The 18,064-nt window shown below is 46.2% G+C and overlaps 1 protein-coding gene across 11 annotated transcripts in view; it reads left to right on the forward strand.

Moving 5' to 3' along the window:
• LOC120906389 (ataxin-1-like) overlaps positions 1-14,562 on the forward strand; it is a 44,804-nt gene extending 30,242 nt beyond the window's left edge. For 10 of the 11 annotated variants that reach the window (XM_040318003.1, XM_040318002.1, XM_040318004.1 and 7 more), the window contains exons 3-7: positions 3,075-3,881; positions 3,990-4,625; positions 6,157-7,095; positions 12,018-12,285; positions 12,364-14,562. In XM_040318003.1, the coding sequence (XP_040173937.1) occupies positions 3,619-3,881; positions 3,990-4,625; positions 6,157-7,095; positions 12,018-12,285; positions 12,364-13,062 (2,805 nt within the window). In that variant the 5' untranslated portion in view covers positions 3,075-3,618 and the 3' untranslated portion in view covers positions 13,063-14,562. Of the gene's footprint in view, positions 1-765; positions 1,104-3,074; positions 3,882-3,989; positions 4,626-6,156; positions 7,096-12,017; positions 12,286-12,363 lie in introns of those variants that run through there. The other variant, XM_040318014.1, reaches the window with a different exon arrangement.
• The last annotated feature ends 3,502 nt before the right edge of the window (positions 14,563-18,064 follow it).

Raw genomic sequence — 18,064 nt, forward strand, 5'->3', positions numbered from 1 at the left:
AAATTTGTTTGTTTCGTTTTTTAGACTTTTTTGTTTAGGTACAATGGGGTTGTGTTTGGTTGCTTTAGTAAGAAGTGAAGGAATCTAAAGCATACGAAACATACACATACATACATATATAAACACATGAACGGTGTAGTAGGCGCTTTGAGCGTTGAGCGCCCGGCTCCGGCAATCCTCCGGCAAGGACATTTGTATCGGAAGTTGTAGTAGCAGCCAGGACACTTCCTGGAGAGGGTTGGTGGGTGCATCATACAGTGTTTGTTTGTGTGTATGTGACCATCCGTATCGGGTTTTTTTTTTTCTATTTTCTATTGAGGAAACGAATCGCGGGGTCCGAACGAATCCATCTGAGAGCGAACACTCGCGTTTTACCACCCTGTGTGGGTGGGTGGGCGATTTGTAAGCGGTAGCGAAAGCGCCTCGCTAGAGAGAGAGAGAGAAAGAGTGAGCGAGTGAGAGCGAGAGAGAAAGAAGAGAGCGAGATGGAGAGAGAATGAGTGATCCTTTATAATGGATCGCACCGGCATTGCCGGCGATTATTTGCCGTCCGAGCGCCATCCAATCGAGACACTGCCGGCGACGACCGCCCCCCATCCTGCCCCACCACCAGCAGGCCTCCGGGTTGTCCTTGCCAAACCCACCAACAAGGCGGCTCGAAACCGGCAATTCAATTTCAGACTCTGGGAGGCAGCGCTGGTGGACAAGTGATGTAAGAAGCGACGAAATAAGTTCTTTTTCTTTGGTTTTTAAACAAGTGAGCCTGCAAGAACCGCAAACCGTTGATCAATTCAAGTGACGTGCGTGTGCGTGTGTGTGGGTGTTAATTTGAAACGAAAGTGAAAATCTTGTGCACAACTGTCTCCTTCCTGAGGCGAGGCTGAGTTTTTTTTAACGAACAATCAACCCTCACAATTCCTACGATAAAACACGCCTTGCTTTGGGCCGGGGCTTGGGCGTAAATGGGAAAGCCAAAGGCCAAAGCCACAAGATTCTTCTCAAAGCGGTCTGCTGCGACTGTGCGTGTGTGTGTGTGTGCATTTCCTTGTGAGCCTAAAATTAGACGGCCAAAGTAGCTCGTGGCGGCGCGCCTCGTGCGTCTGGTGAGTTTGGAGTTTTGTAGGAATTTTGGAGAAGAAGCCCGCATTTTACTGTTTTCTTAATTAAATTTGTAAAAAAAAAAATACCCCGTGCTAATTGGTTTGTTTGGTGCGATCGGGTGACGTTCTCTATTGTGTCGTCTTTCCCACTGCAACACCACCACCACCACCACCACTGGTTAAAATTGTACTGCAAGCATGATAAGGATCAGGCACTGGAGAAAGGCGCCGTGATCGGAATATTTCGTCTGTTCGCTACCGTTGTTTTCAATTGCTTTCAAATTAGACGGCGATCGATTAGCGATTGGCCATTTAGACCTAGAGAGAGAGAGAAAGAGAGTGGTGCTGGTAATTAAAGGGAGCCGCTTTAAAAGGCAGCGACGAGAGATGTACGTGTGCTGTTAAGGGGCAGCGTACACACCTGTTGCCTTGCACCAAAAAAAAAAAAAAAATCCTGGACGTACGCGACGAACCTGCCGGGGAGGGTGTCGAACCGGATCAGATTTGTTGGAGATGATGCTCTTGGCGATTAGTGGCATCTGCTGCTGAAAGCATCTCCTAAATGGTTGAAGTTGCAGATGGAAGATTTTAGGCTTCAACTTTCTCTGAAGAATTCTTCACAAATTCAGGATTTTTCTCTCATTATCCAAATATTATTCGGTTCGGTTTGTTTCTGTTTTCTGTCTTTCTCTCAAGCTCAAACCTCCTCTCCTCAATACACACTCCACGCTCGGAAAGGGAGGACATTTAGATATGCCGCCTTGTGGGATTTTTTTTTTGTTGGAGAATGTCTTCGGGAGGCAATTGATCTAACACAGTTGCGTTGAAAGTGTTTGGCTTTTTTTTCGGCGCCAGACACACACACACACACACACGCACTGATACCAAGTTCAAGACTACTCCCACTGCTCTCTGCTCGAATCGAATATTGATCATAGAATAGGCAAAAAACCAACAAAAAGAGAAAAAAAAACCCTTCCCAAAGCAAAGAAAAACTTCCAAAAAAACGCTTTTTTCTTGTGTTGTTCAGCCACTCAAAATAATCCTTCTCGACATTGCGTTTTTTTTTATTGTGTGTGCGCCTTCTTCTTCCTCCTCTGCTTTGTGGCTGCTCAACCATCCACAGCTTTGCCACCGGCGGGGAGCTTATTTTTGGACGAGCTTGTTGTTCGGCCCGCGCGGCGACCGGGAGCGCTTCGGTGAGTGGCCCCTTTTTGGCGAATGAGTTCCATCGCCTGTGTGCGTGTTCGGGTGTCCTTTTGGGGCGTGCGAGAGAGGACCTGTTGCTTCAGCTTGTTTACTATCGCGTGCGCGTTCGTCGTCGCCATCCATCCCTCCCCTCCACCCGTCGTCCTTTTTGGAATGTGTGTCGGGCGATAAGTGGGTTTTGGTTAAGCAAAAGATTGACTCTCTGTGTTTGTATGTGAGTGGAAAGAGCTAGACACTGTGTGGGTGTTTCTTGCCTGTGTGTGTGTGTATGTCTTAGCGTGTTTGCCGGTTTTTTTTTTGTAGCAATAGCAGCAGCAACAACATCCTTTCGCCCGTCCGGTTGGTTGTGTTGTACTGTGCTTCTTGAAGGAAATTATAATCCCTCCTCCATCGGTCTAAATTAAGCTTTGGAACAGAGGGGGGGAGGAGGGGGGTGGGAGGTGAACGTACAGGGTTTTCTAGGGGTGCTCATAGTTGTGCGACACTTCCCTGACACTTTCACCCATTTTGGACAGGCTCCTTAGAAATTCTTATTAGATTTGTCCAGCAAGGATGCTATAGAGTCCAATTCTCAATAGGTTAGGTACATTTCAAGTAGGAAAGAGTCAATTAGGTGTCCCACAGCTGTGAGAGCACCTGGAAAACCCTGTATAGGGAATTTAAATAAATTATTCATTACAAAAACAAAATTCTTCCCAAAAAAAAAAACAACACTAATATTCTTGTTATATTCTCTCTCTCTCTCTCTCTTTTTCTTATTTGTAGATCAAACTTACTATACCTCGCCCCATTCTTCGTTGCGTCCTTGCGGTGTAATGCGAGCCGGCCTACCGCCCCCTCCCCCGGTGGTGGACGAGCGGTGGCAAAAATGGTCCCTCCAGTAGCGAGCAGCAGCAGCAGCCGGTCGCCACGGACGTTTGACGCAGCTCGTAGCACACCCCGGGTCCGGGCCGGCAGCAGCAGTGTGGGCGGCGATGTGGGCCGATGCCCAGAACGATTCGCTGTGTGAGGCAGGCGGAAAGGTGAAGCAAAGGCAAAGAGGAAAGAGTGTGTGTATGTGAAAGTGAACGTTACAAAATTACAAAAGAAACGACAAAAGCTACTATCAAAAAATAGTTTTGCGAAGAGAACATTTCGTTGCAGCAGCAGGGTGAAGACGACCGAGTAGGTGGGGTTTTTTGTTCCCCCATCACCCACAATCAACCAAACGTTTGAAGAAGAAGAAGAAGAAGAAGGAAATAAATAAAAACGCCAACAAAAAGCCATCTCCAACTCAAACTGCCGAGTTGTGCCGTGGAGAGGGGACATCATGCTGTCGGCGGTGGAAAACCTGGGCCCGTCCGGGCCGGGCCGTGTCCCACCGTACCCGCGGCACCATCCGCACCACCACCAGCTGCCGCACCCGGGGCAGCAGCATCTGCCGTACCATCCGCTGCACTCGCTGCTGTCGCCGACCTCGCTCGGCCAGCTGCATCTGCCGCCGCTGTTGAGCGCCCAGACGCCGCTGCAGCCGCCGCCCCATCCCATGTCCTCGGTGGGTGGCGAGTTTGTGCGGCCCTACCCCAAGCAACGGTAATACCATAATGAATCTCTCTGTCACTCACACTCACACACACACACACACACATACAGCAAAAATGCGGATCTTTTTGCTAATTTTCTTTTTACTTATTTTTGTAGGTACGACGACAACCGTGGCTTCAGCATACCGTCCGCGCTGACGGCCGAGCGGCGGCTCAAGTACGGCGATCCGCCACCGCCAGCACCGGCCGTGCCGAGTTCGTCCAGCGCCCCCGCCCACACCCAAACTGGCCCGATCAATCTGGCGGTGAGTAGTGGTGGTGGCGGTGGCACCAGCAACACCAGCGGAAGTAGCGGAGGTAGCGGCAGTGGCGGAAGCGTAGACGAATTTGTCGGTGGTGGCGGGGGCTTCCCCCCCTACCTGCCGCACTATCAGCCGTCCAATCCGCAGGAAGCGGGCAATGGTTCCCGGTTTTCGCCCGGCGCAAATGCTCCACCGGCCGTCGCTTCCTACCAGCAGAAATATCAACAGGAACAGCAACAGCAACAAAAATACCAACAGGAACAACAACAACAACAACAGCAGCAGCAGCAGCAGCAGCAGCAGCAGCACCAAATGCTTCAATTTCTCGGCGCTCAGCAACAACAACAGCAGCAGCAGCAACAGCAACAACAACAGCAGCAACAACAGCAACAGCAAGCGAACGGAAACCGGATGCTCTGCTTTCCCGGCATGCCGTCACTAGACGTGTTCGTCGGCTATCCGGGTCTCAACTACGAGATGTATCCGTACAGGTACGCTGGTATTGTGTTTGCATGTGTGGAATTGAAATTATTAATTTGCAGCCTTTAGGAAGCTACGTCCCCGAACACTAACTGATGGAGCATGCCTTTAAATTAAGAAACAAAGGAAATCGTTTATAGAAAAATGGCTAAATACAATTCGTTTGATCGTGGGTCATACACGTACGAGCAGTGCTGCAAAATGTCATGATCATCACGAGATTTTTACCTACGAAAACAATGAATATATCCGTGGTAGTTTGAGGTTCACTGCTGATACTCAATGAAAGTGCGTCATGACATGCCAAATGCGACGTGCGGGTGCTTGAGTCAAACCCGATACTTCGACTGACAAGCTGAACTTAATGCCGGGGCAAGCATAATCATGACTTTTTCCGGCTATGAACAGTGTCACCAACAGTCATGGCTGAAACGAAGCTCAAATCAGCTGACGTACACAACTGAGATGATCAGAGGTGACACTCAAACAGTTGAGGATCAATCACAAGCTTGGTGACATTTTGTTTAGCACCCAACTCTTGGTCACTCACTTGGTCACGACATTTTCAGTCGGTGATAATCACGACCTTCTTTGAATATACTTGACGTGTGATTCCAAGCAACAAAATGGAATTTTTTTCTCACTCTGTCTGCTTTAATTGCTCATATTGTTTCATGGAATCACTCGCACGCACGTATTTCCCATGACTATCGTGATAATCGCCTACATAAAATGTCATGAGCAAATGACTGGCTAAGAGTTGGTTGCACACAATGTCACCAAGCATGTGATGGTCGCACCAACTGTTTGAGTATCACCTCTGATCATCACAGTAGAGCTCGTAACGCTGACATGATTTTGTTTCAGCCGGAATTTGTCACGACTATGTTAGTGACATTTTGCAAAACTGATCACGGTAAAAAAAAGTCATGACATAGTGACTGATCAAGCGACGGTCGCAAAAATGTCATGAAGCATGTATTGATCACACATTAATCATTTTGAGTATCACCTCTGATTATCACAATTGAGTACGTGACGCTAATATGGATTTTGTTTCGTTCAGATTTTTTAATGACATTGAAACTGGCATTTTGCAACACTGCTTACTAGGAACTTTCCAATGGAATATAATGGAATAATTTAATCGTACAGCGCTCCGCAAACTTTTGAGGTGTAGGCGCCAAATTATGTAAATGCTGGAGAGCCGCGCGGGCCAGTTAATTTTGCTCCTTAGTTATCGACATTATCAACAATTTGAACGCAATTGGTTTACATGGTTTTCCGAACCAATTTCCAATGTCCACAACATTTTTCATTGCTTGGGAGCTGTCTTTCACCTGCTGTCTAATGCTGTAGTTGCATCACAATGCAGGGTTTTCCAAAAGGCAATAGAAAAATCCAATATGTTAGACGAATTATTTAACAGCCATAAAAAAACATGATAAAATAACGGCTGGATATGTGTTAGACTTAAGTGCAACGACTTGACATTGTTTTCTAATTCTTTTTCGCCATTTTTTCATTCTGTTCTCATTCCAGCCGCGTTCATGGACGGTCCAACTATTTACCAAACCAGCGACCGCTGGAACCGCGCTACACGTCCGCCGGTACCGCTGCCTCCTTTCTGCCACCACCCCGTCCACCGGCTCCGTCGGCGGATGCTGCGAGTACTGCGCCGGCCGCCGGAAGCCGCCTACCGAAACCGGCCGCCGCACCGATCGGCATCAAACCGAACCGATGGCTGATGCCATCGACGGCACCGTCGCCACCGGCCGCACCGGCCACCATCAGCTCGTCGCAGCATGCCGCCGCCGCAGCAGCAGCAGCAGCAAGTGCCGCACCGCTCAGCGCGGGTGTTGATTCGCTTGTCGCTTCGTATCGGGCGCTCAATTCTGCCCACCTGCCGCATGGCATGGGTGGCTTCCAGCACCACCACCATCGGCTTTGGGCCGAAACGCTGCCAGCGCAGCAAACCTACCTGACTGATCTGCCACCACCGCCACCACCACCTCCACCGATCGGCGAGGAGGAGAAGGGACTGGCCAGCCGGCTGTACCATCCGGCACTGCTCGCGCACGACGCGCAGATGACGCATATCGCTGCCTCGCTGCAGGACTCGTTCATGGCTTCCCGGCAGCAGCAGCAGCAGCAGCAGCGCCATCGCGCCAAGTTTGCCAACGGTGTACCGTCCAGCACTGCCACTGCCAGCAGCAACAGCAGCAGCCACCAGCCGACGGTCAGTGGTAGTGGACCGGCGCGGCCCGAATTCAAGGTGCCGATCGGGGCGGAGAAACAGCCGCCGCCGCCGCCCCGTGCAGGAGGAGGACTGGTGCGAGCCGAGCCGCAGCTAGCAATCGGTCCCGGACCGTCCTACACCCTTGGGCCGGGGGGAGATGGGTTGAGCCGTGGAGGCAGTCAGCGCGGCCACTACGAAGCCAAGGCACACGACTTGCCGGAAGATGCCGCCGCCCAGCAGCAGTAAGTAGCAAAAGGGATTTTGGCGTGGGGTCTCGCGCTAATCGATAATAACAGTTTAAGGACAATGCTATTTGTGCAAACGATTGCATCCATTTAAATGTGTTGCAATTGAAAAGAATAAGGCAACGATTTGTTGCATTTTGAAAGGTCTTTAAAAACAGTCGTTGCCGCTCGATTTTGTCTCTAGCTCTACTATTCATTAATTTTTTACAGTGCATGCCATGTGTTTGCCTTGAAGCCACCAATTTTAGACAGTATGCTGTCCAGATTTGGCTCCATGGTACCTATTTGTACTTTATCATCAATTCTGGTCTCTATGGCATCATTTTTTGTTACCAAAAGTCAATCGCTTTGTTGAGACACACACTGCTTTCGAAAATTAGCCATCTTAGCTCTAATAAGAGAACTCTCTCGCCTTTGGTAGCGGTCTAAGATAATATCGGTGATGAAGTGGGTGGTCGGAGGAAACAATATCAGGTTTTGATTACATTCCTCAACTATGTATGCAACAATAGAAAAAAATTGGCTAAAAAATCTTTATTGTACACTTTATTGTTGTGAACCATTGTACACTCAAATTGGCAATTTAATTTTTTTTAAATATTTTTACATACTCTGGTTTGTATTTTTTTAAAAATCATTAACTGAAACAAAAAAAAATGAAAAAATTGATATCTCAAAAAATATATTTTGATAATCATCCTTATAAATCTTAAAAGTAAGTTATTAACTAAATTTTTAAAATAGTTAAAATTGTATTTCTGTAAAACCTCCCTAAAATATGTTATTTGTATTTTTGGACGATGATCTTCAATGATTCATGAATCTCTACAAATTCACGAATTTTCAAATATTCATGAATCTCTTAATATTCATGAATCTCCAGAGATTTTTAAATCTTTAGTGATGTATGATTTTCAAAATATTGCATTTGCACGATCCCACCTAAAAACATACCCGTCGTGGGTTCAAGCCTCGCATGGACCGTCTCCCCGTAGCAAAACAAACTATCCGGCTGCGTGGTACTTTCCAAAGAGTCTCGAAAGCCTGTATAGGCTGGCATGACAACGTAGGTTGTTACGCCAAAAAGAAGAATAATGAGAAGCTAAGGCTCTATGAATCATTGGAGATTTACGGGTCCCTTGAGATTAGCGAATCTTTCGAGTTTTATGAATTTAGGAGATTCATATAGATTTGGAGATTCATGAGTCTTTGGAGATTCATGAATCTTTGAGATTGATTAATCTTTCGAGATCCATGAATCTTTAAGAGCGAGATTCAGATTCAATAAATCATTTCAAAGATTCATTCAGATTCATGAATCTGAGTTAGATTTACCCAGCACTAGTTAGGATTAGTGTTGGGTAAATCTGATTCAGATTCATGAATCTTAATGAATCTTTGAAATTTATTTATTTATATATATACAACCGACGGACCATCGTGTCTAATCGGCAACCTTATAATTAAATTAAGGAACATATAAATAGACCTCTAGTTATAAGCAAACATTAAATGTGACGTAGACTCAATTTCTCCTTGAACGTAGATGTAGACATACTAAAATCGAACAAATCTAACACTTCATTGAACTCGAGGGACATACGTATAATGGGGTGTCCCTGGCTATGATTGGTGCGGATACGCGGTACACGGATATGGAAATTGGATCTAAGAATCCGACAGGGAGCGAACACATTGATGCTGGCTAGTAATGCCGGGGAATCGATCTCACCGTTAAGGAGCCGGAATATGAAAAGGCATTGGGCAGTTTTACGTCGAGAGCAGGGTGGTTCAAGTCCGAGCAGCAGACACCGCTGATGGTAGGAGGGCCGAGCGTGGTGGGATTGCCATGGAAGGAGTCGAACCGCGTACCTGGTGAGTTTCCGTTGAATGGCTTCGAGGCGATTGATGTCACCAACAGCAAGCGGGCACCAGATCGGGCAGCAGTACTCCAGGCACGACCTTACGATGGCACAGAAGATCGACTTGATGCACATGGGATCGGTAAACTCGCTACAGGTCCGCGTAATTAGACCAAGTAGCTGATTTCCCGTCGCAACAACGCTATCAATGTGAGGGCGAAATGACATCTTCTGATCGAGTAGCACCCCCAGATCACGGATACATGTCGTGCGAGCCAAAGCCGTGTTGAGCATAGTGTATGCAAACGTGATAGGGTGACGGGCTCTGCTGAATGATATACACTGGCATTTAGCAGCACACATTTGGAGGGCGTTTCTGCTGCACTAGCTGTCGAGATTCTCAAGGATCATTTGAAGGCGTACACAGTCACTGTCGTTTCTAACTGGAGCGAATATTTTTACGTCGTCGGCGTACATTAGGTGTTGGCCTGGCGGTAAAACAAAAGATAGATCATTTATATAGATGAGAAAGAGTAGCGGTCCCAAATTACTCCCTTGAGGCACACCGGAGGAGCTGGTGAAGGAGTGAGAACGATGAGATCCTATGCTTATGTAGTACGAACGACCAGTTAAATATGAACGCAGCCAGGTGATGTGCCAGTCGAAGAAACCGAGTTTTTTTTAGCTTCGAGAGTAGAATATCATGAGAGATACTATCGAACGCAGCCCTGAAGTCGATATATACTGCAACAACTTGAGTACCACGATCCATGTTGTCGAAGCAGAAACCAACAAATTCAGCAAGATTTGTGGTGGAAGATCTCCTTGGGAGAAATCCATGCTGACTAGGGCTCATATAGTTTTGAGCTGCTGTGAGTAGCGGATTGTATAGAATGAGCTCAAACACTTTTGCACAAGCGCATAGGGAAACAATGCCACGATAATTAACTAGCATGGAGTCGACTGCCTTTCTTATGGATAGGAACCATTCGCGCGTGTTTCCAGGACGCAGGATACATGCCACGCATAAGGGAATCATTAAATATTTTGGCAAGAATGGGTGCGAGTGATTGACGCCAATGCTTCAAAATGTATGCAGGAATATTGCCAGGTCCAGATGATGTAGATGGTTTTATATCGCTGAGTGTGCGCGCAACTAGTGCTTCGTCAATTGTGGGTATAATAAAGTCGACAGCATCCGATGGAGTATTGCGAGTGGCCTCTGCTAGTGTGTTAGAATTGTGAACAGGAAGGGTGAATGCATCAGCGAAACGATTGGCGAAAGTGCTGCAAATGTCTGATGTATCGATACTAGTTTCACCATTGTAGCTCATTGACGGAGGGATACTTCTTATATTGCGCCGTTTGTTCCAGAAGCTCCAGAACCGCGTCGGCTTAGAAAACAGTTGCCTTTCAGTACGGCGAATGAAGGAGCGGAAGAGCACACAATTTTGTCGACGATAATTGTTCAGTGCATCGAAAAAAATTCTCCTATGCAGCGATGATTTCGTTCTACAGTAATCCGCGTAGGCTTTTGATTTTATTTTTTTCAACTGTCTTAAAGATGCATTAGACCAATCGGGGCCAGACTTTCGTTGAGCAACAGGAACGCAGGAGCTAATCGCTGAGCGCATAAAAACGCTAAAGAAATCGGTGGCTTCGTCGATAGTGGCAAAGTTGGAGCAGTCAAAATTGCGGTCAAACGACACAATAAGAGAATTCATACGTTCCACATTCGTTTTGAAGAAATTTCTATTGACTGTACTACGAGTGTGGCTGTTGGTGGTGTGGGATAGTTGTACGGGATAGTAAATCATCATATCCAATGAAGGATGATGAAAGTCCTCACTGAGAAGTGGAATACTACAGTGTGTTACGAATGGGAGGGAGTTCTCTAGAGCTGAAGTACCATTCACAGAGTACAGAGGTGTGATTGAATCGCACAACATATTGGTTGCGGCAAGGTTTGCGAAGACCAGATCCAATTGACGCCCAGATTGATTTGCAATACCACTCAACTGGATTAAACCGCTACTATGCAACCCATCAACGAAATCAGTATTAGCCATGGAATTGCATAAAGGTGCATAATGCATGACAGAATAACATGGAGAGCAATCGGTGGCTTCTGATGTATTAGTCAGCTCCCATCTGATATCAGGTTTATTGAAATCTCCGAAGACGTATAATAAATCGCTCTCTTTAATGCGGCTTGAAATTTCACGTACACTATCATGTAAAAGATTCAATGAATCTGAATCTCTGTTGCAAAGATTCACGAATCTCGAAAGATTACTGAATTTCAAAAGATTCGTATATCTCAAAAGATTCCCGATTCTCCATGGATTCATGAATCTCAATAGGGAGTACAACTTCAAAGATTCAAAGAAATTGGGCTGCTCATTATTCTTCTTCTTGGCGTAACAACCTACGTGGTCATGCCAGCCTATACAGGCTATCGAGACCTCTTGGCAAGTACAACACAGCTGGAAGTTTGTTTTGCCTAGGGAAGATGATCCATGCGAGGCTTGAACCCACGACGGGCATGTTGTTAGGTGGGATCGTGCAAATACAATAGTTGTAAAATCATACATCTCTAAAGACTCATGCATCCCTGTAGACAAATGAATTTTAATGAATTAATGAATCTTGGAAGTTTTATTAATTTTTCGAGATTCAATCTTTCGAGATTCATGAATTCTTGGAGATTCGGGAATGTGTAGAGATTCATGAATCTTTGAAGAGTCGATTCGAGATTCGAATCACTCATCACTGCTGATTCATATGAATGAATCACAAGGAATGATTCATAAAACCCAACGCTAGACTATAAGTAAATATGAAATGCGTTTTGATGCGACCTCACGCTCTAGCTTCTTCTGCTCTGCTGTGAGCAACGTTTCCCCAGTTGAAGCAGCACACAGAGGTGATCCGATTTCCCAAGCAATTCGTTCTCGCTTTCGGTTGCTCTCCACAAACTCCTTCCAGTACGCACACACACAAACACACACACACACACGCATACTAACATTGCGTTTTATTCCATTTTCCCCACAGCATACTGCACACGACGGTGGTGAAGCCAAAAATGTTCCTGCGCGGCTCGATGATTTCGTTCCAGAATGGGGTGAAGAAACCGGTCGAGGAGGTGCGGCTGGAGGACTTTCTGCGCACCGCCGCCATCTCGCCGGACGTGCGGCTGACCGAGGCGCAGACGCGCCGCATCACGCCCCGCTACAGCAGCGGCGGTGGCGACGGTAGTGGCCCGGGCGAGCCGTGCAAAAAGATTCTCGTCCGCTTCACCTACGACCAGCAGCAGCGTTACGTACGTTTGCGTTTTGTGTGGGCCCAATTTTTGAAATCGCGTTTTAACGTTCTTTTGTCTCTCTCTTTGTCCCGACAGAGTGCGCTCGAGACGACGATCGACTATCCGTTCTTCGTCACTACGAAGGGCTGGGCATCGTACAGCCCGGACCGGACGTTCGCCAACTACGGGCTGGAGTGTGCCCGGATCGAGCTCGGGGACGTGTTTATCGTGCTCGTGCCGCGCCACCAGTCCGGCGAGCGCCAGCTGCTACTCGAAGAGGAAGAGGAGGTGCAGAAGGAGCAGGAGGACGAGATGGTGGTGGAGGAGCAGGACGATGGGCCCGAGCGGCTAGCAGTGCCGCCGGCCGAAAAGCAGCTGCGCCTGGTCAACATGTTTTCGCTCAAAGCGGCAGAGCAGCAGCAGCAGCAGCAGCAGCAAAGTGCGGGCCAGCACCATCACCCTTACCACCACCACCACTTCCATCGGCACCACCGGCAGCAGGAAGAGACCACCATCGCCAGCAGCAACAGCAACAGCAGCAGCCCGCCGATTCTGATCGACGACGAGCCGTGCCGGGACTGGCTGACGGCTGGCGTAGGCTCAGGGCCGCCACAGCCCGTCGGGTACGCCGCCGGTGGCAGCAAGCGCCGCCCGGACAGCCAGCGCCGTGGCTCGGCCAAGCGCAAGCTGACGGAGCAGCACGGGCCGCCGGGCAGCAGCGCTGGCGGTGGTGACAGTCACCATCATCCCACCGATCGGAAGCGTCGCACCGCCAGCAGCGACTCGATGGAGTAGCCTTCCCAGCGTGCAGTGTAATATTTAAGCAGTAGGCGGCCTTAGCGTGCTGAAATGCTGCGCCGAATAAGGGGATAAAACAAGAGCTAGATATAACAGCAACAATTGTAAAGAAAAATGGGAGGGAGAAAAGGGAAAAACTTTTTAAAAGTACCGCACTAAACGATTTGTAAGTAGCAGCGCAGCAACAACAGAGAGCACACACACGGACAGAGTAGCGTGTGGCGTGCGTGATTTGCTCGGTTTTACAGGTGTTTGTAGAGGAAGCTAAGCTGGGAAGGAAATCCATCCACGCAGAGCAGCATACCGCTTTGGTTGGTTGCGCGCCTGGGCTGTGGTGGTGTTGTATATTAGTTTATTTTTTTGCTGCTGCCCCATAGGGTATTTTGTAAGAGGCATTAACTGAGAATGACTGCCATTTAGTGATTTTCTTTAGCGTTTTTTTTTTTCATTTGTTAATCTAATCCCTTTCTGGTAGGGGAATGAAAGGTCCAACAAAGAGGAGGAGAGCAAGGAGCACCAATTCGCTAGCCAAACAAGAAAGGAGGAGGAGGAGGAGTAGTAGTAACGGGGGGGGGATGGTCTCCGAAAAGACTGATTTAACCACACGCACACACGGCTGCGGTGGTGTAGAGGTTTCGCGCAGCGGCTGCTGCGCGCGCACGGTTTCACGAACAACGCGTTCACGCGCAAACAACGCACACACACACACACATACGCACAGGAAAGCCACATGCTGCAGCATCTGCAAAGCAGCAACATTTTGGAATCTCTCGGCTACGCACCGCGCGCAACCCGCTAGGAGAGAGCGACTCAAACAAAACAAAATATTCAATTGGTATTGCGCGCGAGGAGAGAAGGGAGGAGACGCGCGCGTACCTGTGATATGCTTACCGGGTCCCTCTCCCCACGACACATCTCCCATTGCTGTGCCGTCCACTTAGCAGCTAGTGCGCGCGATATTTGAAGCTTATCGAAAACGAAGAAAAAAACAAAAAAAAATAACTGGAAAACCTAACACACCTCCATTTAACAGAGGCCACAAAACACACACACACTCGCACTTGTTGTTTACACTTTTCTGTCACATTTTGCATTATTTTTCTTTTTTCATTTTCCCATTTTTTTATTTTTTTTTTCAATATTTTTTTGTTATTGTTTTGCTAGAAAAAGTTACGATGAATTTTTGCATTGGAGAAGATTGAATTACCAACCATGAAATACTGCTTCTTTTCTTATTTTTAGATTAGATTAGATTAGATTGCGGAAAAAATGCTATTATATTATAAACTAAAGAGTCTGCAGATGCGCGGCTTGCTGTGTGTGTGTGTGTGTGTGAGGTGGTGTAGTGAGCATCGTCCTTAAAGGCGTGTGTTGTGTTAGTTAGGAAGAAGAAGAAGATGAAAAACACAGTCAGTGGTTCAGCACTCGGTTCCTTTTCGCTCGTTTGATTCTCATTATTCTGTATGCCAATTAGCAAAGATGCACGAAAGAGAGAAAGAGAAAGAGAAAGAGAAAGAGAAAGAGAAAGAGAAAGAGAAAGAGAAAGAGAAAGAGAAAGAGAAAGAGAAAGAGAAAGAGAAAGAGAAAGAGAAAGAGAAAGAGAAAGAAAGAGAAAGAGAAAGAGAAAGAGAAAGAGAAAGAGAAAGAGAAAGAGAAAGAGAAAGAGAAAGAGAAAGAGAAAGAGAAAGAGAAAGAGAAAGAGAAAGAGAAAGAGAAAGAGAAAGAGAAAGAGAAAGAGAAAGAGAAAGAGAAAGAGAAAGAGAAAGAGAAAGAGAAAGAGAAAGAAAGAGAAAGAGAAAGAGAAAGAGAAAGAGAAAGAGAAAGAGAAAGAGAAAGAGAAAGAGAAAGAGAAAGAGATCGCTTGGAAAAGTAGACAAGAAAAAGGATTAAGTAGGCATCTCGGCATTTTTGGCACTGTAAGTTACTCTCTGTCCATAAGGAAAAGATGTGTAAGTGTGTGTGTGTGTCTGTGTTAAGCAGCTGTATGCACCGGTGAATATGATGGAAGAACTCAAAAGGATGAAGTAAAACTATATATACATATAAGGCATACATGTAAGGCATTTGTATTGGTTTTAAGCAAAAAGGGACAGCAAAAGGGAAGAGAGCGAGAGCGAGAGAGAGAGAGAGAGAGAGAGAGAGAGAGAGAGAGAGAGAGAGAGAGAGAGAGAGAGAGAGAGAGAGAGAGAGAGAGAGAGAGAGAGAGAGAGAGAGAGAGAGAGAGAGAGAGAGTTGAAACAAGGAAAAGCGGGAGCTGATTGTGTTTATCGCAGTGTGTGTGTGTGTATGTTAAAAGGATATCAGATGAAAAAAACAACCACACAGAGACACAAACACACGCACACATTCACACTGACATACAAGTCGTCGAAATCAGGGACTAAAACTAAAGATAGACGAATATACGCCTAGGATCGTGTTGTTCGTTTTTGTATAGATGTAGATGTACTTTTCGTCGCGCGGGCGTGTTTGTGTGTGTGTGTGTGTGTATATATATAGAAATGGAGGCTTAACGGCAGAGGTTTCATTGATTGATAGACCAGAGGATGCAACAAACAAACAAACAGATATTTTACGCACACTAGGCTCACTCTTACGGTTGATTTTCTAGCGAGAAAACAAACAAAACACAGCACACAGGGGAAAAAAGGGAAGAGACAACATTTTAATCCTCTCTCTATATATATATACAACGAAAGAAGAAGAAGGGAACGAGGGAAAGAATGTTGCATGTTATGTGTGTGTGTGTGTGGGAGGTCTGGTAGGGTGTCGTCAAAATGGTGTGAATGTGTAAGCTTTAATTCCCCCCCGCGAGCTTTTCGGGTGTGTGTGTGTGTGTTCGTCCAAGTAGCTAGGATTACACACTAGTGTGAGATTATTTTTTTAACCAAAAGCACTTGTGTGTGTGTGTGTGTGTTACAGAGAGGAAAAAGAGAAGAAAAAGGCCGGAAACGCGCCGTGTACATATAGAGTGATATAGACATGTTGCAGTACACACACACACCCCCCCACGAGGGATGGGCCGAAAGGGGGCATGCAAAAACTGATCAGGGCAGGTGTTGTTCCTCAGCCGAGATATATCGATAGAGCGCCGACATTGGTTCACAGCCCGCGAAAGCCATACTTCCAGTCCATACTTAGCCGCGTGCGCGCGCGCGCGTGCGCCTTCTTCGGTTGTGCATTATTCGCTGTGCCGTGAAAAACAAACAAAACAAAACAAATAAATCTAGCTACAACTAAATGTTATGGAAACAGAAATACAATAAAAAAAAACAGTACACAAAATAAAATGAACGTTACACTACTACTTTTTTGCGTTGCCCTGTGGAAAGGGGAGAGTTCGTCGTCTGCTTTTGTTGGCCTATGTCGTACCGGGCGGACGCGTGCTGTGCGCGTTCGCTTCGATTTTGTGCTTTGAAGTTTTGTCTTTTTACAAGCTTTCGAATCAAATAATGGACTGCATGATTCGCTCGGTTGTAGCGCTGTAGAAATCAAACTTAGATGTAAAAAAGAACCATGTGATGATTTATGAGTTTGCGGTGTTTCAGCACATGTTTAATATTTAGGAACAATTTTATATTTATTTTAATATGTAATGAAGCATCCAACAATCTCTTCTCCGCAGCAGCATTTGCTTACTGCTACGGACTAGCACGTGTAACGATATCTTTCCAATTTGAAAACATGTTTTCTGTTGGATTCAAGAATGGCGAGTATCGTTTCAATTTAAAAGAAAATGGTCAAAAATTGCCGATCTTTTATGGAATTATCTTAACTCGCACTAACGAAACTTCAATTGCCCTTTCCATAATAGTATCCCATGAGTCAGCAGACACAATTTGACACCTCTATCAGTCGAACTATAACCATGGTTTTTAGCCACCAAAGAGAAGCATAAACGAAGGCACGGACTCCGTTTGAGGACGTCGTATGTATGAGTCTGGTCCGGTATCTACAACATCTTGCCACTATTAGACAACAATCAGAGCATCGCAAGAATGCTCAGTTCCGGATGGTCAGCGACCCTCAGCGACAAGAAGCTCCAAAATGATGCTGAAAATGAAGACCGAAGGAAAAGTCGCTCAATTGATGTTCATGGAAGAGAAATGATTTATTCTGCTTAGTTTAAGGCTTCTAGTTAATTTGGCCAGGTTGCAAGGCTGTACAAATAAAAGTCAAAGATCCCTTTTACTCTTTTAAAGTACGCCGAAATTAATGGCCTCTTAAGCCAATTAAAATGAAATACTTATAACGACCCTTACGAGATCTGAACCCAAAACCATACTGGTTCTGACCCTTAAGTATTACATATTCTGATTCCAACACTGCACATCCTGGATCCTGGATCTGATACTGAGCCTATATCAATAATAGAACCGATACTGAACCCATTCCGGTTCAGGAATCAATACTGTTCATATCGGTTCAAGAACTATTAACTCATACATGTTCTGGAACCTGCAATGAACCCATACCGGTTCTGGAACTAATTATGAACCCATACCGACCATGAATCTTTAGCGGTCCTGGAACCTATCATGAACTCATACCGGTCCTGGAACTACTCATGAATCCATATCAGTCCTGCAACTGAAAGTAAACCCATAAAGGAACTGGAACTCATACTGAACCCATACCAGTCCTGGAACCAAGCATGAACCCATTCCGGTCCTGGAGCTACTTATGAATCCATACCAGTCCTGGAGCTACTCATGAATCCATACCAGTCCTGGAGCTGAAATTAAACCCATAAAAGACCTGGAACTGATCCTGAACCAATACCGGTCCTGGAACTGATAATGAACCAATACCGGTCCTGGAACCAAGTATGAACCCATAAAGGTTCTAGAACCAATCATTAAAGCTTACATGCCCTGGAACCTATCATTAACCCATACAGGTCCTGGAACCTATCATGAGCCCATACCGGTTCTGGAACTGATACTGAATCCATACCGGACCTGGCACTGATACCGAACCCATACCGGTCCTGGAACTA

Source organism: Anopheles arabiensis, chromosome X, assembly GCF_016920715.1.
Source record: "Anopheles arabiensis isolate DONGOLA chromosome X, AaraD3, whole genome shotgun sequence".
Lineage (NCBI taxonomy): Eukaryota > Metazoa > Arthropoda > Insecta > Diptera > Culicidae > Anopheles > Anopheles arabiensis.